We start from the raw sequence: 23,714 nt of genomic DNA on the forward strand, positions 1-23,714 counted from the left end.
AAGAATCTTTGCTTTGTAAAGATCATGTGCGGATATTGAAATTCAAGCCCAGGGACTGTTTCCACATCACCTTTCAACCTCTGACCAGGGCTGCAACAAAGTCTACTCCATACTTTTAGACCTAAGCTCCATTCCAAAAAGAAGTAAAATGTTATTGAGGTATCTAGGACTTCTTTTTTTGCTATGTTCTCAGTGTTAACTGTTAGTGTCAGCATATATTTTATCAAGCAGTTCCAACACAGTGGGAGGGTTTGGCACTTACTTGGCACATACTTTGATGGAACTGAAACTCTGTGGGTGATTTCTCCCATTTATATGGATTTAAAACTCCCTGTGCATCTTAACAACTCCTGAATTATATTCTGAAAGCAGTGGCGCTCAACTGGGTGGTGCCTTTGCTTTATAGAGGGCATTTTGTCATGTCCAGGGATATCTTGGGTTGTCATAACAGGAGAGGCCACTGCTGGATCATTGTGGGTAGAAGTCAAAGGACTTCCAGACAACCAATAAGACCCAGGGCAATACCACAGCAGACACATCTCCCATCAAAATCCCAACAGTCGGAGCCTGATGATCTTTATGCACTGTGTACCTCTTCTCTATTTTCTAGACCCACACTTGAATGCATGTTCACATGTGTTGTACAAAATAGTGGTTTAGGTTTTTATTTACCAAATCATTTTTCATCCATCTTTCCCTGAAAGATGCTGAAGGGCAAGCATCGTTACGAAACTTGACTACTCAACTCTAAAATGCAGAGGCCATTCTTAAAATCTTCATAGCCCCACCCAGTTGCTCAGACTTAATAAATATGAACTCATTCTTCATCTCTTCTCCTCCAAACTTACCTATCGTGCTCCTTCAAAGGCTTCTTGCCTATCTACCTCTTTCCAGCCTTGCCTGTCCCAAATTCATTTTCCATATCATCTGAATGACCTTCTCACTGAAAATCTAACAAAAATTCAATTTCCTCAGCAAGGTATTCATGACATTTGGCCCTCTGAGCTCCTTGACACACATGTGTTTCATCCGTTGCTATATCCAGGGCCCTATTTCTTTAGAAGACCTCCTAGCCTCTGAATCTCTTTCCTTTCCATTGTCTGGTACTCAAGCCTTTTGTGTTTGTTTTACTATTGGTGTTTTTAGGGCTTAAGTATTTTGCTACCTTTAGTTGGAAACCAGGTATGTCAAGTCTGCTTGTTTGTTTGTTTGTTTGTTTGTTTGTTTGCTTGTTCTTGTTTTTAAATGAGATTGGAAAAGATTAGTAAATATAAATCAACAAGGAATACAACTGATGAATAGAATTTATAGAATTCTGTGTCCCAACAGTTATATTTTATAAATGGCTTTTTGTCTCAAAGTTTTTTGGTTTTTTTTTTTAATCTCAAAATTCTTTTTTTTTTTTTTTTTTTTTTTTTTTTGGTTTTTATAGACAGGGTTTCTCTGTATAGCCCTGGCTGCCCTGGGACTCACTCTGTAGACCAGGCTGGCCTCGAACTCAGAAATCCTCCTGTCTCTGCCTCCCAAGTGCTGGGATTAAAGGCGTGCGCCACCACTGCCCTGCTTCAAAATTATTTTGAGAGTTCTCTCACTTCTGTTTCTGCAGAGGCATGAGTTTAACACATTGTCTCAACTTTATAAGAAAGAAGATAGTCTTCTGAAAAAGTACCTCATCCAACAAAACAAAGCTGGACTGAAGTCATGACTGTTATTCTGCTATGCATGTCACAAAGTAAACTCAGCTACCTCTGACTTTCTTCCCTGCTAATATCAGAATGCTGCACAGAAAACCCTGTATTCTTAAAATCTGTATTTGTCTCTAAAAGAGTTATGTGTGTTTTTTCACTGTTTCAATTTTCTCCAATCCTCAGTACAAAGGCTCTACAATTTAACTGAGTAGATTTTGAGTTGTTGGATATATATTGTGGTCTAGTTGATACTTTTAAGGTTTCCATCTGGTATTGCAGAAAACAATATCACTTCAAAAAATATTTCCATAAAAAAAAAAACAACAGTATCGGTGGAACAACATTATGAACTAACCAGTACCCCGGAGCTCTTGTCTCTAGCTGCATATGTATCAAAAGATGGCCTAGTCGGCCATCAATGGAAAGAGAGGCCCATTGGACTTGCAAACTTTATATGCCCCAGTACAGGGGAACGCCAGGGCCAAAAAGTGGGAGTGGGTGGGTAGGGGAGTGGGGGGGAGGGTATGGGGGACTTTTGAGATAGCATTGGAAATGTAAATGAGGAAAATACCTAATAAAAAATATTTTAAAAAACCAGTATCAAGTTAAGTATCACTTCTTATTCCTGAAAATAAACTTATCTCTAGTACTCTAAGGGGGAAAAAAAGACTTTCTTTCCAGCAGAGAGCTGATTTTCTGAATTTCAATCTAGCTTGGCTTTTGCCTCCCTTCTTGCTTTGAAGCACACAAACGAACCAGTCAACCAGCTCTGCACTAACCATTATGTCTACTTGCAAACTAGCAAATTCAATCTTTAAAGTTATAACAACACAAAGTAAAATGAAGTGGAATGCTGTGATTTTAAGGGGGCTTTGGTCTCTTTTGTTCCATGAACTTTGCCAGCTTTCACCCCACAGAAGCCCCACAGCCCTTTGTTCAAACTCACATCGAATGTAAAGAATGGCTTTACATTGTGATTTCCTTCCCAGAGGGATCCAAAGGCATCAAGAAAAATGCTCACCGAGGCTTGAAAGAGAAAGACGTATTTACTTAACTTGTGGCATCATTTTAGGCTACTCTGCATCATGATGGATGGGACTCAGTATGCATAGGACAGTCCATGCTCTCTTTGTCTCTATGAATCAAGAAGCCCTGAAGCACATGCCTAACACTTATCCTTTTAAATATCAGCTTCTGGTAGGCAGGGACACCGAAGATCACCACCTCACACACCTAGCTAGCACTACCCATGTAAGAGACACCACAAATGTACTGTTGCCTCCCACGGGTGCCTATTAGTCAGTTTTATACATGCTGTGGTTTCTGCAGTTAATCTCATTACATGCCCAAGGTACAAACTCTCTCAGGGAAGCCACAGAGGCAAGGTGGAGAAATCTCAAAGTGGATGGAAGAAACTTGAGGAACCTAATTTTCACAAGCATAAGTGACAGAGTCAGACAGAACTGGATTTCAAATCAGTTGCGCTGACATCTACCTAACTGATCCTGCATCCATGTTCCTCTCACTTTTGTTTGGTGGGTAGAGTTAACATGAAGAATGGAGTTGGGAGTGACTGGTACATTAGTTGCTTTAATTTACTCTTTCTATATTACATTTTTAAGGCATATTGCTTTGCACCCCAGGAGTAGATGCAGGTTTGGGAGGTTTTTTTGTTTTTTTTTTAAGTAAATTTTGTAAAGAAGACAGGATTTTTGAAGAGTGTGGTACCATGTATGTTCTCATTACAGAAAGAATTTGACAAGGACAGTTATTATTCTTAGGGGGGGGGGTTATTTTTAAGGGAGTATCTGCCCTGTGTTTTTTTTCCATGCCACCACTCTCAATAGTTCATATAAAATCATTTCAACGCGCAAATGAGAAAATGTATAGCATAAAAGGTTCAGTACATTTTTTAGTGAAAAAGAGAAGAAGCACTAGAAGTTATATGAAGATGAAGTATCCAGACAGTGCAGAGAAGTTACTTCAATAAACAGAAACCATATTGAAGAGGCTTTTACTAAAAAAAAAAAAAAAAAGATGAAACAAAGGTAGCAATTTTGCAAAGTACTTAGACATAGAACATAAGGATTCTGGCCACAGGGGAAGCTCTAGGGGCTGGTGCAGCTCACAGAGGACAGCCCTTGAACTTGGCTGTCCTCACATTAGTCTTCCTCTTCACAAACACCATCCATTTCATCCAGGGTAGAACATCTTGCCAAGTATGCTCTTTAAATATTGATTTTTAGAACATTTCCTTGATTTGAACGTTCACTAGCAAGCCTGGCGGCCACCCAAATTCTTCCTTTCTGTCGTTGTTGTTGTGATTTATAGGGAGCTTTCCCTCCCTAAGAGCAAGTGGAAGAAGACCAGACAGTAGAATGGTGGATAGCTCACCACTGCTGACAGGGAAGTTCCTTGGGGAGAGCAGGCATGAATATTTGGGCTGATCCAAGAGACCCACGTTGTGTACACAAGGACATCCAAACATTGATGTATCCTTTCCTTGTAGGGACTTTTGAAGACTGGAAAACTAAAGGAACGCTGTGTGAACTTAGTCTTCATGATGTGTGCACCATCTAGAATGAATGCTCCTAACTTCTGTTATTCCACCCATGCACTGGCGTTAAGTTGAAGAAGATAAATGGCCAGTGAGGAAAGCCCTAACTGCCTGCTTCCTGCTTTCTCAGGAGACCAAAAGCAATCCTGACACATAGCTGGCTCTCAGTAAACATTGGTATTATGAATGAATGAATAAAGCACTAGAGAACTCGCATTAGCCACCGAAGTGAAGTCTTTCATCATCACAACCTGAGAGGCCCCCGTGTCAGAAGCCTTGAAGTATGAGTTGCAACTCATGGTTTTGGCCTCCTCAACCTGAGTTCACAGCTCCAGCCAGAAATGAGTAAATAAGCTGTTTTATGATCAACCACAAAGAGAAATCAGCCTGTTCATTAATAGAAAGAAAAAAAAAAAAAAAACAAGATCTAATTCATTTGGATTTGGGGTGTGTGTGTGTGTGTGTGTGTGTGTGTGTGTGTGTGAGCATGACCATACATGTATGGTTGTGCAAGTCCATTCCCTACTGAGTCTTTCCTTCCTGAATGTGTCCTCAGTGACCTTCTCTGGTTTATATAACTCTCTTTAAAGATTACTGATGCGACAGCTGAGGAAAATAGATCTAAACCCTGAAGCAGCTCCTTTTATACCACATTTCAAAACAATATTGAAATTGTATCTCATAGCAATGTTTTTCTCATAAATTAGCACATTTCCTAAGAATTTTTAAATGACCCATACTCACCTATGAAACACGCTTGAAAAACACACCCATAATAGCTCTTGCCTGGACTCCCTCCTGCTTAAGTCTTGTAGATCTTGCTAACTTCTACTTCACATCTCCCACCATCCCTTTCAGCAATATACCCAGTAGACTGGAACACAAGCCTATCACAAGGCAGCTTTTCTGAAAAATACATTCATGCCTGTCAATAAAACATGACAAGAAAATAAATATAGCATTTAGTGGAAGCTGGGGCAGGGGGAAAAACAGGTAATTTGGGGATCTGGAAAGGGAGAAGAGCCCTCACTCCAGACTTGAACTGAAGCCAACTGAAAACCAAGCATTCCAGCACTAAAAATTAACATTTGCTGGCATAGATTTAATATTCCTCTAACATTTATAGATATTTTATATTACAGTACTAAAAACCGGGCCTAAGTGCTGAATGTACTTGACCTTGGGTAGGGCTCCAGCTCCTTCCTCAGGCATGATCTTAGGATCCCAAACAAGACGATTAGCTTTGCTTACAATGAAGATACCCTATCTTCCTGCATCTCTAGATTTTTACCTTATCGATTAGAATTCTATCGGATGCCTCAGCCGCTGCCTTGTGATCTTACATACATTCCTTGATAGCCCTTTAAGAAAATAAACTTAACCCTACTAGAATCCTATATGTGACCATTGCAAACAGTCATGAGGTAATGCAGCTTTTCTTTGAGAAACCCAGGCTCATGATTGACAACATGTCTTACTTTCTCCAGAGCACTTCTGTCTCTTAGCCCTGGTATTGAATCTGATATCAAAAAATCTACTAAACCTCACCTCTGTTTCATAAACTTCCCAGTCCGCAAGTTTATGAAAGTTCTTTTCAGCACCGAAGCCACAAATCCCACTTTCGCTTGAATCAAAGTCCCTAAAGTTTAAAGGAACACCTCAGGTTGCTGAGAATGACAGTTCCTCTTGTGCCTATATCCACAAACATGGACAGAAACCACTAAAGTAAGCTGAGGGCAGACATTCAGTTGAAGACAGTACATCTAGCATCACTCTCTAAAATGGCTGCCTCAAAAATCAGGACCGAGAGCATCAGCCAATCATAGTAAACTGTAGCAGGAGGAACAAAAAAAAAAATCACATGCTTATTCTCCAGTCAACATGGGTAAATTTCTTCCACAGTAAGTGAGGGTTGAAGAGACTGAACACAAGTCTTTCACTTGCTCCTCCAAAAGCCAGGATGGGAGGAGGGTGGGGGTAGCAGGGATCTGGCTCTGCAGCCTGAGGGTTTAGTGTCTATAGTCTTCACCTGTCCCTCCATCCTTCCATACCTAGCTCTCTTGCCATCCTCACTGTCCCTATCATCTCTTCTTTATCCATCTGTTGCAGCTCAGCAGAAGATGTTGCAGATTATTATTGGTTTAGTTTTCAACTCTGAAATCTTTTTTTCTTATCATGATGACAAAATTCTGAGTGAAATATTCTGATATTCTGATTGGCCCATTTAAATCAGTAGTGTAATTTTGAACCAATCATCTGTGACAGGAAATAGAGCCACCACCCCCTCCCCCCACACACACAGAAAAATACAACAAACAAACAAAAATCCTGACTTTCCTGGTACGTTGCATGGCTACCAACTACAACAAGGAAGTCAGGATACAGTGGGTTGAGGTGCTCAGTTCCCGAAGCACTGTTATCAGGATGCAGTATGAAGTGGCTTACTTTGACTCAACACCTGAAACTTTCACCATGTGCTATACTTATGAAAGAGGAAAATTACTGACCACCAGAACTCTCACCCCAGAGTACATTCTGAACTCTCACACCAGAGTCAGACCCCCTCTCAAATGAAAACTGTTCCGGGGACATTTCTGAGATAAGGGTTTCCTGGAACGAACCCAGTCCTACCCCTCCCAACTAAGGACTGTGCCAGGGACATTTTTGAGATAAGGGTGTGAGTAAAAACCACAGTTCCAATGAATCAAGTACATGGCCAAAGTGTGGGACGCGGTTGCAAAAGCACTTTGGAAAAACCCTTGGTTGAATCACTTAGTGACGTAAAACCTGTATTTTCCCTGCCCTGCTCCCCCCTTACCTCCTACCTATAAAAGCTGGTGAAAAGTTTGGGCTAATTGCCGAATCTCCTCTGCACCTGCTGCATGAGATCCGACCCCAGATATCTGGTATATGTGCTTTCTGTTTGCTTTCTTGTCGTTGCTATATTAAATCTTACTCTATACATCTTAAGTACCGGTCTCAGTGTCTTCTTGGGTGCGTGGCTGACCCGAGGCTTGAGTAAGTGCCTCCCTTTGGGAGTTTGGAGTCTTTCATTTGGTGCATTGGCCGGGAATCAGCGCGTCCACCCAGAAGTCCTGGACCCACTCAGAAGTAAGATTTACTGTTCTGCTTTGGTCTGGTGTCTGTGTTCTGTTTCTGGAGACCAGGAGAGTCTCAATCTGTGGGCCTTGGAGAGGCCATCTGAATCTGTATCTGGTGCGATCGCTGTTTTGGGTTTGCGTGACGCTCTGTGCTCAGTACGAGCACCAGAGACCGTGCTCCGGGACTGTGGGCCTGGGAGAGGCCATCTGACTGGAGACCAAGCAGGTCTCAATAGAGAGCACGGGGTGGGTAGAGATAGACGTATCTGGTGCCCACCGTCCGATCGCCCTGGGGGACGCCCCAGGAAGACAAGGGGAGGGCCAAGGACGCTTGGCGGACCCCTCTGAAGGCCGAGAGACCATCACTTAGGTGGAAGGTCTAAGCTGGCCGGCCTTGGAAAGGCCATCTGAATCTGTGAGTTGCCTGTGGGCGACGGGAAGTCGCCGCTGTTTTTGGTTTCTTTTGTCTAAGTCTTGTGTCTGCTTTTGTCGTGTCTGCTATTATTCTAGAAATGGGACAATCTGCTGGGTGTGTAAGTGTGGAACTGCTGCATTTGTGTATTCTGAGATTGTGGGTTTATTCTGGCAGTGGCTGTGAGAGGACGGCTGTCTATGGCCTCACAATCTGCACCCCAAAAAGATGTTCCAAGGGAGACCCTGGAAGGAGTGCCCAGGGTACAGAACAGTTAAAAAGACCTGGCTGTTGCCTGGCAGAGTGAAGGAGAGAGAGAGTGTACTCTCTGCCAGGGCGGGAGTGGATGTGGAATCCCACCCCTATCAGGAAGAGGGAGTCAATGTGGAATCCGACCCCGTCAGAAAATAGTGTTTGGCTGGTTGTGTAAGTCCAGGCGTGGACGAGTGTGCTTGTTTGTGGCCACATGACAGACTGTGTGTGTGTGTGTGTGTTAACCCTTTGTCGACTGTAGACTTGGACTGACGTCAGGACAAAATTTGTCAGCAATAGTTTTAAAAAGGAAAAAAAAGGGAAAAAAAACTCAGTGCTGGTGAGTCCCAGGCTGCTCAAAAGAGCTCTGAAATGCAGAGCTGGGCTAAGAATTTCCGGCTTTGGCAGCGCGGGTAGGGCTTTGATAGCAGCAGTGGCGCTGAGGTTCTGGCTTCTGCAGACACGGCAGAAGCAGAGGCTGTCTGTGCCCCGAGTTGTAAAATGCTGATAGTGAGTGCAGCGGCCTGCCAGCCCCCGCCTGCCAGTCCCGGAGTGGCCGTGAAGCTTGCCACAGCTGGGGAGGGGCCGACTACAGCGTCCCTCTTTTGGTCCCCCCCCCAGAGTCTACCCGCACTCCCTTGTGCCGGCCGGCTGCGTGCTCCCTCCCCAAAGACAGTGCAGAGAGCACCAGGAATCTATCAGGTAGTTAAATAGTTAAATTGGAGGGGGCACCTCTGCCTGCCAGCGTTTGTTTGCCACTCCCAGAAGTTTACGCCGCATTCCGCATTCCGGTGCGCAGCGGAGACTCGGGCGCTGGGCTCTTCACATCAAAGGATCTGTTTTCAGCCTTTGCCTGCCTCTTGGGTGGGAGAAAGGCTCATTCTCCTGCCCTCTGTATCTTGTCTCTTGTTAACAGAAAAAATTGTGTTCATTTTGAAATATCAGTGGTCTGATGTGAGAACTACACTCCCTTCTCTGCCCCATGTGTTTTCTCTTCTCAGGCACTGCCCTGAGCTGTGTGAGTTTGTTCTAAGCTCCGGTGAGGGAGACATACAAGGTAAGGAGCACCTGACTGCCAGGCTCTGATGAAGGATAGAGGTCTGAAAAAAAAAGAGCTGAGAGCAAAGCTTCAGCAGTCTCAGAAGAGAGACAAAAAGAGATATATATAGATAGAAAGAGAGACATTATATGAGATCTCCATTACAGTTAAGAAACAGGAGTAAAGAGAGATAAATGACAAAGACTAGAACCTAGCAAAGTGACACTTGCTAATAATACTAGCACTTAGAGATGATCTGCAAGAAATAGGGAGCCAGAAAATTTTTTAAAAAGATAAGAAAAATAAAATGCTGGTCACAAAAGTCAGGGAGACTAGAAAACTTAGTACCTGGCAACAAAAAAAGAAAGCTTTTGGCTGAAGATCAAAGTGTTTACTGTTATCTGTTAAAGAAAAAGAGCACTGGGTGAGAGACTGTCCTAACAAAAAAGAAGAGGAGCCCCCCCTCATGACCAAACCCTTCACCTGCTCGTGGCTAAAAGTAAGGAAATAGCAGAAGGGGTGCTAACACAGAGGCTGAGTCCTTAAAAGAGACCGGTGGCCTACCTGTTAAAAGCAGCTTAAAAGAGACTGTGTTTCATATTCCTCCACTGACCAGTGCAAAGCAAGTTTAAAAGGTTCCTGGACACTGCAGGCCTTTGCAGACTGTGGATTCCAGGTTTTGCTGAATTAAAAAGATAAACAGCCCTTCGTATAAAAAATAAAGAACAACCTTGGATGGCCTTAGATGCTATTGAGACTGCCCTAATGTTGTCCCTAACTTTGGGACTCCTAGATGTGACTGAGAACAAAAGTATTGCCAAAGAGGTTCTTACTCAGAAATTGGGACCCTGAAAAAGACCGGTGGCATACTTGTGAAAATTAGATCTGGTGACTGTAAGATGACCTGCTTGTCTGCACATAGTGGTTTCTGGTCAAGGACGCAGATAAACTGACTCTGAGACAAAACTTGGCACATGCCCTAAAAGTGTGGTTCAGCCCCCTGACCGATGGCTGACTAATGCTCTGGAAAACATGAACTCCTGGCACTAACCCAAGCCCTGCGGTTGGCTAAAGGCAGAGACCGAGGTGCCGAGACGACGAAAAGCGGTGGCTCACCGAGGCCAGAAAAAAGACTGTGATGCTGATCCCAACCCCCACCACCCCGCGCCAAGTACGTGAGTTTCTGGGGACGGCGGGCTTTTGCAGAAAGAAAAAGTCCCATTCACCTGGACTGAGGAACACCAAAAAGCCTTTGACAGCATAAAGGCAGCCCTGCTTGTTAAAGATGCTGACAAGCTTACTCTGGGTCAGCATGTGACTATACCCACTACCAGAGTTTACTGCTCCTTGGCGGATGACTCCACTCCTGTACATCAATGTGCTGATGTCCTGGCTGAGGAAACTGGAACAAGGAGAGATCTGACTGATCAGCCTTGGCCAGGTGTGCCTGCCTGGTACACAGATGGCAGCAGCTTTGTCACAGGAGCAGCAGTAGTTGATGAAAAGCAGCTCATATCCATGGGGCCATCTACCAACAGAGGGGGCTACTTACCTCGGCAAGTAAAGATCAGATCAGCCTTGGCCTGAGAGTTTGAGCTGGTACACGGACAGCAGTAGCCTCATGATTGAAGGTAAGAAAATTTTTCCAAGGTTCAGAGTGCCAAAAGCAATAGTGTCAGATAATAGCCCTGCTTTGTTGCCCAGGTAAGTCAGGGTGTGGCCAAGTATTTAGAGGTCAAATAAAAATTACATTGTGTGTATAGACCTCAGAGCTCAGGACAGATAAAATAAATTAGTTTAAAACTCTATGACAGACCTTGACAAAATTAATCGTAGAGACTGGCACAGACTTGGTGTTCCTTCCCTATGCCCTACTTAAACGTACTAGAAATACTTCCTCTTGATTCAGTTTTATCCTTTATGAAGCTCCTATGCCCATCATAGTCTCAAATGATGTGTTTAAATTAATAATGCTCTGTATGCTAAGTTAAAAGGCTTGCAGGTGGTCTGGTCACAACTGGGAAAAATTCGACTGAGTACATGGACGACATTGCTCCAGGGATCCCAACAGCTGAGACAGTGAACGAGCTGGGTACCCCAAGGACATCTCACCAGTTCCAGCCAGAGATCTGATCTACGTGCACCTACATCATGCCCAGACCCTCAAGCCTCGCTAAAAGGGCCCCTGCCTAGTTCTGTTTACTAATGCTTCTTATTCTGTTTTTGTTCCCATGTTAAAATAGAGTCTTTCATTTGGTGCATTATGCAGTATCTGAAATTCTAAGATTAGAATTATTTACTAAAAGAAGGGGGGAATGAAAGAGGAAAATTACTGACCACCAGAACTCTCACCCCAGAGTACATTCTGAACTCTCACACCAGAGTCAGACCCCCTCTCAAATGAAAACTGTTCCGGGGACATTTCTGAGATAAGGGTTTCCTGGAACGAACCCAGTCCTACCCCTCCCAACTAAGGACTGTGCCAGGGACATTTTTGAGATAAGGGTGTGAGTAAAAACCACAGTTCCAATGAATCAAGTACATGGCCAAAGTGTGGGACGCGGTTGCAAAAGCACTTTGGAAAAACCCTTGGTTGAATCACTTAGTGACGTAAAACCTGTATTTTCCCTGCCCTGCTCCCCCCTTACCTCCTACCTATAAAAGCTGGTGAAAAGTTTGGGCTAATTGCCGAATCTCCTCTGCACCTGCTGCATGAGATCCGACCCCAGATACCTGGTATATGTGCTTTCTGTTTGCTTTCTTGTCGTTGCTATATTAAATCTTACTCTATACATCTTAAGTACCGGTCTCAGTGTCTTCTTGGGTGCGTGGCTGACCCGAGGCTTGAGTAAGTGCCTCCCTTTGGGAGTTTGGAGTCTTTCACTTAGCCATTCAACAGAGAGCTGTAATCTGCAGGCTGTGTACCCAAGGTGTGGAATGGCAAACTCTTTCCAGATTTTTGTTTTTTACTCGGGCATAGAGATGAAAATATCTGACTGCTTGGGTGTAAAACCTTTCTATGATAGATGTATGCCCGAAGAAATCCCCTGTGTTTTAAGTCACTGAGATTTAATGGTATTCTGCTATTGCAGAACTCCTTTGTCTACTTAGTGCTATGGTTTGTTCCTTTGTCTACTTATCGATGTGGTTTGGATAAAAATCTCCCAAAGCTCAATGTGTTAAATGCTCAACACCCACACCCCCCAGGAATGCTACAGGGAATGGTGGAACCTGATGGGAGGTCTTAAGGTTATTGGTACTGTACCTTTAAAGAGAAATGTGAGACCCTCATTCCTTTCTCTTCCTTCTTGCTTCCAGGCTCATGAATTAGCTTGCCTTACTGTACATTCTTTTTTATGATGTTCCATCCTCATTAGACACCCAAAGTTAAAGGAACATTTAAGTTAGACTGGAGCTGCAAAACCATCAGCCAAAATAAACTTTAGCCCTTATAAGTTAGTTGCCTCAAGCATTTCATAATAGTACTGGAAGCTGACTAATGTGTCTGCCCCGACCTAGGCTCCATGCTTCCCCCATTTACCATTGCTACTCTGGACATATATATTATATGTATGTATATATGTATATATGGTCATATATTAGATATATATGGTTATATATTCAATACATATTTACTGTTGTTTTGACTCTCTAACTTTCTATGTCAGAAAAATGAGGAATCTAAATCAACCATCTGCCTAAATTGGAGAAAATTAATTCACGGTTTTTCATTAAATGTTTTTTTCCAGGGTGGGAGTTGGATAAATGATAAATACAAGAAACCATTAAGTTATAAAATTATATTATTATGCCCTAAGGTTATACCATTGCTACTGTGTCCTGGCTCAGCAGTTCCTCTCTAGGGTGATTGTCTCATTCTTTTCCTCACAATACAATACTTTCTGCTTCTTTGACCCTCTATCAGGGTAGTTTTTGAAATGCTGCCGAGGCCCTAGGAATGAGTTTCTTTGACAGAAAAGTTCTCAGGGAATACAGGTTCTGAGTCCTGGAGCAGGGGATAAGCACTCTTGCCAGCAGCCACAGCCATTCCCAAAGTCCTAGTCTTCGCTTTACGTGGGCTCCCAGGTTTATTCCTCACCTAGAATCTTCCAGAGCCTCCAATGTGTCTCTCGCTTGAAGGCAAGTGATTGGTTTCCTGAAGCCCTCTCGTTTCTCTGAATTTTCCCCAATGTCACACACGGTGGTAATAGATTCTGATGCATGGAATTTCAGACAAATATATTCATAAGCTAACTGTGAGGAGAGCACAGTTATGGTTTCTTTTATAAAAGACTTAATGTCTAACCGGTGGCTCTCAGCTGGGCGGGGGGTGGGGGTGGGGGGATGGTGGTCTCCTGAGTGATATTTTACTTCTCTCCTGAAGAGAGTGGCGATCTTGGTTGTCGGGGAAACTGCTTGTGACAGCTAATCTTGGTTGATAACCTGACATACCTGAGAAGAGACAATCTCAATACTGTCACCTCCATCAGATTGGTTCTGTAGCCATTTCTGGGAGGCATTGTCTTTATTGATAACTGATATAGGAGGGCCTAATCCAGCACTGGCAACACCTGGCTGCGTGTGAAGCTGGAAACAAGCAGCTAAGGAGCTTTCCTCTTCCGTTCCTGCTTTCAGGCTCCTGCCTGAGTTCCTTCCTTCATTCCCTTCAGTGATGGACAGTTACCTGGAAGTGTAAGCCAAGTAAACCCTTTTCTCTTCGTCACAGCAACAGAAAACAAACTGAAACACAGCTAAACTAAACTGCACTTAACAGCTGCCATCGAAAGGGCCTTTGGGATTAAAATGTCTCCAGTGGAGAAAACCCACACTACAGTGTAGGTTTAACTAGGAAGTTCTGACTTTAATTAGAGACTTGCTACTCCTGGTCCTGCCATGCCACTCTTATTAAATTCCCCCTCTCACTGGAGACAACTGTTTTGGTATCCCAATAAAACAGGAAGTGACACAAGAGATTAAGACAGGAACTATCACAATACTTAGCAATTAGTATTGTCACATTAGCAGCTGTCTTACATTTTAACTGTCATGTTAACTGATTAAAAGTGATTAATGGATGAAATTTTAAGTTATCCCTTTCCTCTCTATAATTATCTGAGACTCATAAACTTGATCATAAGCATATTTTCTCCAATTTAAAGAGAATGTTTAGATTTTTTGTTGTTGCTACAAATTTAAAAAATACACTAAAACAAAAACTATGTTGATCTCAAAATCTAATACCCCTGATTAAGAAACAAGTGTTTTATTCATTTTAATGGAAGCTGAGCCAATAATATATGGCACTTTATAAAGCAAGTAATGAATGCCTATTGTCTTGGAGCTAAAGAAATAGTTGACAGACCTACAAATCCACTGCTTTCAGTCTGACTTATAAACCCATTGCTGTCTCAGAGACCCATCTTGCCTGCTAAACTAGAGTGGGAGCCAGCTATTCTGCAACATGGAATGAGAGCAAAGACCGGACTAGGAGCCTGGCTTCAGTTTTTAGCTCGGTATCACAAAAACCTTAGAAAGTACTGGCAAGGACTGTTAAGAAATATAGATTGCGTTTTTTAAGAAAGATAACGCATGAGGATTCTTTAATGCATACATAATTATTTCCAGTTTTTTAAAATCAAACTAAGTGCACTTTAGAGGGATGAGGGGAAAGGGCTACCCAATCTTTCGATGACGGATAGAAATGTGGGGTTGATGATGCCCGTGCCCTGCTGACAGGGAAGAGTCTCTGAGATTCGTTCACTCAGCATGCGCATTTTTAGGCTCTTCAACAGACTGCCAACAACTCTGAGTCAGGCCTTTCTTACAGCAGAAGCCCATCCCAGGGGACTAAAGAGCTTAAAAAGTAGGGAAGATGCCATATTCTGACAGAAGACAGCTGTGTGTCAAATGGAAAGGGGCAAAGGTGACAGGAAGGAGGCATCCAGTGCTTTTGAGAGTCACAGACACAGGTCACATGGCCTTAAAACTTTTTCCAATGTTAAGGAAATAACTCCATTGGCAAAAGCTCATAAATTTGTTTAGAAAATTGTTAAATTAAATGTGGGACCATTACTAATGTGTGGTAAACTATTGAGTAATAGTCAAGTTGCTTATCTTAATATCACATATTAACTTATTTTTCTCCTACTCCAAAACAGACCATAGTTTTTTGGTTGTTTTTAAATAAGAGCAAATAAATCCGATAACGAAGTTTTAATAAATTAAAGTATTAAGTAAATGCAAGTGGCATGCTACAATTATGTTAATAGATTGGGAACTCATAGCATTGACTAAAAATTTCAGAATTATTAACAATAAATGATTCAACAGTTTACATTTGTGAATAAGAAGTTTGTAAACTATTTCCTCTAACATTCAGTTTCCAATTTTGTATGCAAGTAATTACTCTATTAAGTGATGATCTTTCTTATTTATGTAATATAATTTATTACGCTCTTGATTTTGCTGGAAAGGAAGCACTTTAACTCTCAGAGACTGTCGGCCCAAGCAGGAAGAGCTTGCCATTCATAAGTGGGTACCTATGGGTCTGAGAGCCTACCGACATTATGGGCAGAACTATTGAGCAGACTAGTTTCAGCAGCTTCTCAACATAATCCAGAGCTCAAGACTGTTTGATGCTATTGTTATAACACAGAACACAAGTGAATGAAGTTTTACTAGGTATGTTCTTGACGTGTTGTTTTTTTTTTTTTTTTTTTTTTTGGTTTTTCAAGACAGAGTTTCTCTGTGTAGCCCTGGCTGTCCTGGCACTCACTTTGTAGACCAGGCTGGCCTCGAACTCAGAAATCCGGCTGCCTCTGCCTCCCGAGTGCTGGGATTAAAGGCGTGCGCCACCACGCCCGGCTTCCTTGAGGTGTTTTAGTTTTACTTGAGGTGTGAGTTTACAGCCACTAAGTTGTGTTATATAACACTGGACGTAGAGATACATACAGGACATAACAAATTGGATCTGTCTTGCAGCTGCCAGATGGCATGGGATAATCATTGTGAACAGCAATAGTCAATAATGGAAGACAGACTCAAACTCGATAAAAGGACAAAGCCCCTTTAAACATTTCAGGTTCAAAATTTAGTTCTAATTTTGGATAATTTTCGATAAAACTTGTCTTCTAAGCTTGATTGATAAAGATAGAACTTAAAGTTTAACTATGGGTCTTGATTAAGGATTAGTACAATGAATGCTTGCTTATTAATTTCAACATTTGCACTGCTTAGTACAGAAGGTAAGATGGTAGATGGCCAAATAACTATTCCAAGAAATTATCAAAACCTTCTGTTTATTTCTGTCCCTGAAAGTTCACAAAGTTGAAATCATGACCACACATGTAATCATGACCACACATGTAATCATGACCACACATATGTAATCATGACCACACATGTAATCATGACCACACACGCCCATGTGAAATCTTTAGGGTCCATAAGTTGAGATGCTTTATTATATATTTATTATATGTATATATGGTTATATATTAAATATATGGTTATATATTCAATACCTATTTAATAATTGCATTTACTGTTGTTTTGACTCTCTAACTTTCTATATCAGAAAACTGAGGAATCTAAATCAACCATCTGCCTAAATTGGAGAAAATTAAGTCACAGTTTTTCATTAAATGTTTATTTCCAGGGTGGGAGTTGGATAAATGATAAATCCATGAAACCATTCAGTTATAAAATTATATTATTATGCCCTAAGAGTTTGATTAAGTGAACTTTTCAAAAATTAAAATAATAACTTTCAAACAGATAAAAGTATACAGCAGTAGTTAGAAGTTTATTAAAGCAAAATTTTCCAAAAGATAAAAGTGATTCTTAGGAAAAATAGATGCTTGTGAAGTATTTTATCATAACAATAAATGCAGCATCACTACAGTGGTAGGTCCATTTTAAAATATTTCTAAAGCTAAACATTTAAAAGCCACATTATAAAACATTTGGAATAGATATAAAAGAAGTTAGTGTCCAACATGGTAATAAATTTTAACCATTACATTCATTTCTTCCACCAGGAAAAACTTGTATTTCTATGAAACATGAGTCTACAAGATAACCTCTTCCCTAAAATTTTGTTCAATAGTCATTCCATAGAAAATCAGGCCCAACATTGTAAGAACATGCCAAAGTCACAGAAAGCTATTTCTGATTTCAGGTAAGTGTTCTAACAAGTCAAAAAAATCTCTCATAAAGTGAAAGTTCTTGCATTCTGAGTTCTGTTTCGGTTTTCATTTGTTTTTGAGACAGGGTCTGACTGTAGTCCAAGCTGACCCAAACTTAAAGTCAGGCTGAGTCAACGCTTGCATGCTGGAATTCAAGTACACACCATCAGTGTCTCTAATACACGCCAGTGGAGAATAGTCAGTCTGGTAAAGAACACCCAAGGTGCTTGCTGTGTTCTCCAGTGAGACTCCAACTGCGTGGGCTCCAACTCAAACCATCACAGTGCCACAGCCTACTGAATACCCTGGCCTCCCCCAGCCTGGTTCTTGGCTATATTACTTATTATTATTATTATTATTATTATTATTATTATTATTATACAAAAGAGAGAAGGGGAGGGAGGGGAGGGGAGGGAAGGGAAGGAGGGAGGGAGGAAGAAAAAGAGAGAGAAGTATCAAATTCATATATATATGATTTCAACATGTTTTTCAGACTAGTACATTAAATGTGACTTAAATAGTCTGCATTCAAATAAACATTAGGATTTCATACGACAATGTGAAAATAATTTTCTATCTAAATATTTTATTCACTACATATAATGTAATGCATATTTAAAGGTTCAGTAGAATAAACACATTATTATTCAAGTCCATAGATAAAATTGTTTTAAGAATAAGTCTAGGATATTTTATAATTTGATACACTTCCCAAGTACTTAACAACCTTATTAAAGAGGAGTAAGAGGAAGGAGAGTTTAAGCTACTGTAAGACTCACAGCAACTATGGAAAGCTAACTAAAAATTAAATCTCCCCCTAAGAGGAATGAAATCTGTTAGCTAATTTTTTTGCCAACCCTATATAGTATGATGCTATATGTACACGGAGAGAAAGCATAGTGATCATGAATTATGACATCAAATCCGTGCACACATGCCTGCACACACGATCCAGGCAGGCATCTTGTCTTAAATTGCCTCTTTTTTCCACTGATGAAGTAACAAACAAACATCCTTTTGAAGTTCATTGTTTATTCCATTTTCCAGTTTAAACAGAATATTTGCTCATAAAAACAGAGGCAGTCTAGAGCAGAGACAGACTGGAGTGGACTGTTCCAAAGGGGAGGGGCACTGTAGTCTCTTTTGAAAACTACTTCATGTATCAGAAAAAAAAGTACACAAATTTAATATGTAGCATTTTATTACAGGGTCTGAGACACATGTGTATTTTCATATCAGCTAACAGGAAACAGGTCACACTAGAATAAGCTCTTGTATGTGAGCCAAGGTAAATTCTTCTATTTTACATCTGTTCGAGCAAATAAACCATATAATGGGATACTATATACCAAATCACAGTAGTTTTTTTAGCACATCAGAAATACAAAAACACTCTCATCGTTTCAATAAAAGAAGAATGTTGCTTATTAGAATTCAGAGTTTGGCCTGAAGTTACTAGTCAAGACTAATGCACCATCAATTACTCACTGTTTACAAAACAAATCATTTTAAAAATGAATGTAAAGGCTGGGGAGATGCCCAGCTGTTGAGAGCATGCACTGCTCGTCCAGAGGACCTTAGTTGAGTTCCAAGACCCTAAGTCAGGTAGCTCACAACTGCTTCAGAGGTTCCAATGCCCTTCTTCTGGCTTCCGTGGGTACTGCATACACATGTGTATGTATACCTATGTGTACACACAAATAAACAGTAAAAATAAATCTTTAAAACATAAGTTATAAAAATAATCAATGTCCTCGAACCTTTTGCTTAGAATTAAGCATGTTGAAATAACTAGGCAAAAACCCATCTGGGTCAGACCCATCTTGGGGAGGCCAGCTTGCTCAGAAGCATCCTAACTTGAGAGCATAAAAGCAAGATTTTTAAAAAGCCAGAATGCCTGTAATTAACATCACAATGTGAATTAAAATGGTAAATTCTGCAAAAATCAAAAAGTATTAAGATGAATGTAGGTCGTCTTGATAAGGCATGAGACAACTTGGCAGAAATCTTTTAATTCAAGGTCAAGTGAGGGTGTAAAAGTGCTCACAAAGATAATTAAGATGATTTGTGAGACAAAACTCATAGAGAGCAGCCATTGTGGGGACTCACCAGAGCCCACAGTCATACTCAGGTCACACTGGAGAGAACTGCAGAGAACTCGACAAAGTTCAACATGCCAAGGGAAAGGAAACATATAGGATGGAAGATGCAGTCCTTGGTCATGAGCCTTGGAAAGCAGAAACAAGAGGCATCAGTGGGTGCCTCTTCCCTTCGTCTGTCTTCTCTTATACCTAACACTTTGACTTACTAGTTTGACAAGTTGGTGTATTTGTATCAATTATAATCTACACAGGTATTTTTTCCTGTGATGTAGCCTATATTGCTACGTTTTTAAAAGTTCACATCAATATCAAATTAGTCTTCATCAGAAGACGGAAGATGTTGTGTGCATTAAGAACAAAACTGAAAACAAGGAGATGAGAAATATGATAAAAATGTGTAACTTTTTATTTTTATTTTTTTTAAGTTTCCAAAAGAAGAAAAAGTCAGTAAATCAGTTTTTATGAAGGTGGGGAGGGGCGCATTTTAGACAGGCTATCACTAAGACCAGACTGACCTCGGACTTGCAAACCGTCCACGGCTTCCTGGGTACTAGGATTCCAGGTCTGTCTCACTACACCTGGCTAATCAATGACCTTGCAAATAAGGGGTAGTAGAGCTGAAAGCAAGAGAGACAGACTTTGCTCTAGATTCAAAGGCTCCGTATAAGAAGGATAAGTGATGACCTGGAAAATTCTCTCAGGACAGAAAGACTCAGAGCATGAACTTTGTGTGCCTTAGTTCCTCCAAGTCGATGAATTTGGGGGAGATTTATTTGAGACTTAATTTTGCCTAATTCATTGCCATACGCTCTCTATCCATGTGTTCTTTGTGAGAAGATACAGTCATGAGTGTTGGGTTTCATTAAGACTTCTTGTATTGAACTGATCTATATAATATATTTAATATCTGAACTTATCATCAATACCTAGATAATATCAGTTAAATCAGATGAAACCTAATTACACCAAGGAAGTCCTCTATGATTAAAAAAAGAAAACTTCAGCCAGGCAGTGGTGGCGCACGCCTTTAATCCCAGCACTTGGGAGGCAGAGGCAGGCGGATTTCTGAGTTCGAGGCCAGCCTGGTCTACAGAGTGAGTTCCAGGACAGCCAGGGCTATACAGAGAAACCCTGTCTCGAAAAACCAAAAAAAAAAAAAAAAAAAAAAAACCAACTTCAGAAATTACAGTATATCCTTTATAAAATGACGAATTGTTACGTATTCATTAAAAGTGGGCTGGGGTTATGGGCTTAGTCATACAGTGTCTCTCTAACATGACAGAAGACCCAAGTTTGATCCTGAGCACTACGGGGCATGGTGTCATATTCTGTCTGTAATCCCAACACTTGGGAGACAGAGCATCAGAAGACCAAGACCTCTGATGCATAAGGAGTTCAAAGCCAGCCTGGACTATGTGAAACCTTAACTTTTTTTTTTAAGCCAACCAACCAATAAGAATATTAAGGGATTCTACAAGTAAATTTTCAAACAGGTAGCAACATACCTCATAACTTTTTAGTTTTCTAACCACAAGATATAAGTTGGATCAAAATTGAGACAGCAAATCGAATACATCAATTGTCATATATGGAAATGTCTATGCTGTCAATAAAATTCTTAAAAAGGGAAGGATAGGAGAATTTTGTTGTTCAGAGGTAGCTGATTATCGTAGACTCTAGAAGATATACTGGTCATTTGTAATGAATCTACTACCATGTCTACTTAGAAGGTGTTTCAAGACTGCTGTATTTGCAGATCAGATGCCTCAACTTCGTGATGTAGAATTGCCTCTGGATAGTGTTGGAAAAGCTGTTGTAACCATCAGCAATGAGAGAATGCTAATCAACTCATTTCTAGCAGTTGGTCAGATCAGTCAAATGGCATGGGAATGATTTATTAGAAGAGCCAGTGTCTCTGGTTTATACTGTTCCATCAAATGACATGAAAATGGTTGAAACATCAGTAGGAATAATCATTTGGGTCATTACACAATGACAATGCTGAGACAAACATACCAGAGTCTTAGGAAAATATATCAACAGGCATTCTGCAAGCAATATGTTATTCTGAAACTTCTTGAATCTGTATACCTCTAAACTCTACAAACGTTTTAAACTCAGTTCATGATATAAACTGCGTCAGTTTCATGTATTCAACTATGCTGCCTTGTTCCTAGAAACACTTAAGGTTGATATCTTTTATTTAAGAAAAACCAAATGTGACACATGTATAGCCCTCAAGGCAGAAAGCCATTTGTCATTCATTCATAGGTAATACTCTAGCCCCATGTGCGTTGATGTAGGTGATAAGGATTCTGGCTCTCCGCTCTATCACGTCGATAAGCTTCTCAATGCCTTGCCTGCCTCCTTGACTTTCCCAATAAACCCGATCAAGGAACAGAGACTGAAGGAGCCTCTGCCTTAAGTGTTGGCTCTTCAAAACAGAAACTGCAGATTCAGGAAACCTGAAACGACAACACAATACTTCATTCTTAGCAATTGCTCAGAAATATTATTTCTCCCTCCGGTTGCTCTGCCTTCCTTAATCTCATAAATCACACTATCAAATGAGACCTAGAAAACCAAAATGTTTTTGTCACTGACAAGCAGCCACTTCTCATGAAAATAAAAATACATGAAAAATGTATTTCAAGTGAACCAAATTACCTAGTCCATTTTGAACGTGACATCCTAATTTCTTATTTAAAGGTCATTAAAGATTGGCAAATAGAGGCATAGAATTAAGATCACATTAGGTCTGAAGATGTATTTTCCATCATCTTAAGCTACAGAAAGCCTTTTGTCTGCTCTCATCAGTAACAAGGTGAAGTTTGATGAAAGAAAATGGAGAGAAGCAAAACGTGTGTGGTTTCAGCGAAGTGTCCTCTCTGAACAGCAGTTACGGTTTAAAGTACAATGACTACAGACTTTTGATAGAACAAAAGAAAAATTATTTAAAAAGAAAATTCAATTCGAGGAAGAATCCCCACTGATTCAGATTATACTTTTGGAACTTGAGTGATTGTCTGTGCTTTGCTTTGTGTTTGGTTTTGTTTGGGGAGAGTGTTATTTGGGGATTTCTTTTTAGTTTTTAATTATTTCTTTTATGTTTGACATTATAATATAATTACATCATTCCTCGCTGCCCTTTACTCCCTCCAAACCCTCCCATATACCTCTCCTTGATATCTCTCTGACTCGTGGCCTCTTTTTTTATTATTTGTTATTGCATGACTATATACTCTTAAATATATACTTATATATCTACTGTTCTATATACTGATCTATATATTGGTCTTTATATTGTTACTTATATGTATGCTTTTAGGGCTGACAATTTAATATTGATTGGATAGCCACTTGGTGTGTTCTTCCTTGGATAAGACTTTTTCTAGCTCTCAGCAATTTTTAGTTGCCTGTAATTCTTGGTGTAGAATTGAGGCCTCATGGATTCAGCTACAAAACAACTCCCACATCTGGGGATTAGGAAACACTGAAGAGGAGGGAGAGGTGTTGTAAGGCCCAGAGGACCAGGGAGTTTGCACCCATGTCTCACCAACACGGCATGAGCTAAGCAAGGACAACAATAAACATGTCATATGGATAGGCACAAGGCCAGTGTTTTCCTGAGTAGAGTATTAAATGATGCTCTAACTTATATCTTGAATGTCTCCCAAATATCATGCATTAAAGACTTAGTCCTTGGGATACTATAAATGGGGAATGGTGGTCCTTTTAGGAGGCAAGGCATAGTGGAAGATGGTGTCATTGAGGCATGCCTTGAAAGAAATGCTAGGATTCCACCCCTCCCTCTTTCTCTTTCAACTGCTGATCACCGGTGAAAAGGACCTCCCCAGCCTTGGCTATAAAAGTCTTGTTCATAAAGGAAAACGGACCATTATCCTGCTATTGGCATTGACACTGCATTGGTTACGGGGAAAGAAATGGCTAGCAGGAATATGGTGGCATTTAGTACTACCACAGTGTACACAGTACCACTAAAAGATCAAGGAAGCAGAGCCAGGTGGCTATGTCCTGAAACTCCTAAAGCTGTGAGCTTCAGTAAATCTTCCCACTTTGTAAGACAATCACCTCAGACATTACTTACAGTAACAGAAAGGTGGCAGTTGCTCTCAAATAAATTCAGCAAAACTAAACTTTTAGAGCAAGGATACTCAATGACATCTCACTGGACACCCTGAGGTCACTTAAGAAGAACCCGGCTGAACCATTGAGAGTTCATTGAACTTGCTTTTTTTTTCATGTAGGAAGACTAGAGCCAGGGTCTAGCATGTATAGTGCCATAAGGTCTTAAAACATGTCTAATCTAAGTCATAGGTTATATTCTGCAACACTTTCAGCTTGGCCTCCTCTAGC

General features: G+C 40.8%; 1 protein-coding gene across 1 annotated transcript in view; it reads right to left on the reverse strand.

The window, feature by feature from the left end:
* Window positions 1–16,847: 16,847 nt before the first annotated feature.
* The window catches only part of Gask1b (golgi associated kinase 1B), a 65,390-nt gene continuing 58,523 nt past the window's right edge, over window positions 16,848–23,714 (reverse strand). Inside the window, exon 5 of the mRNA XM_021158640.3 lies at window positions 16,848–21,802. Within this exon, the coding sequence (XP_021014299.1) occupies window positions 21,595–21,802 (208 nt within the window). The 3' untranslated portion in view covers window positions 16,848–21,594. The remainder of the gene's footprint in view (window positions 21,803–23,714) is intronic.

The sequence above is a fragment of the Mus caroli genome, unplaced genomic scaffold (genome assembly GCF_978045245.1).
Source record: "Mus caroli unplaced genomic scaffold, Mus_caroli_1 scaffold_3, whole genome shotgun sequence".
NCBI lineage: Eukaryota > Metazoa > Chordata > Mammalia > Rodentia > Muridae > Mus > Mus caroli.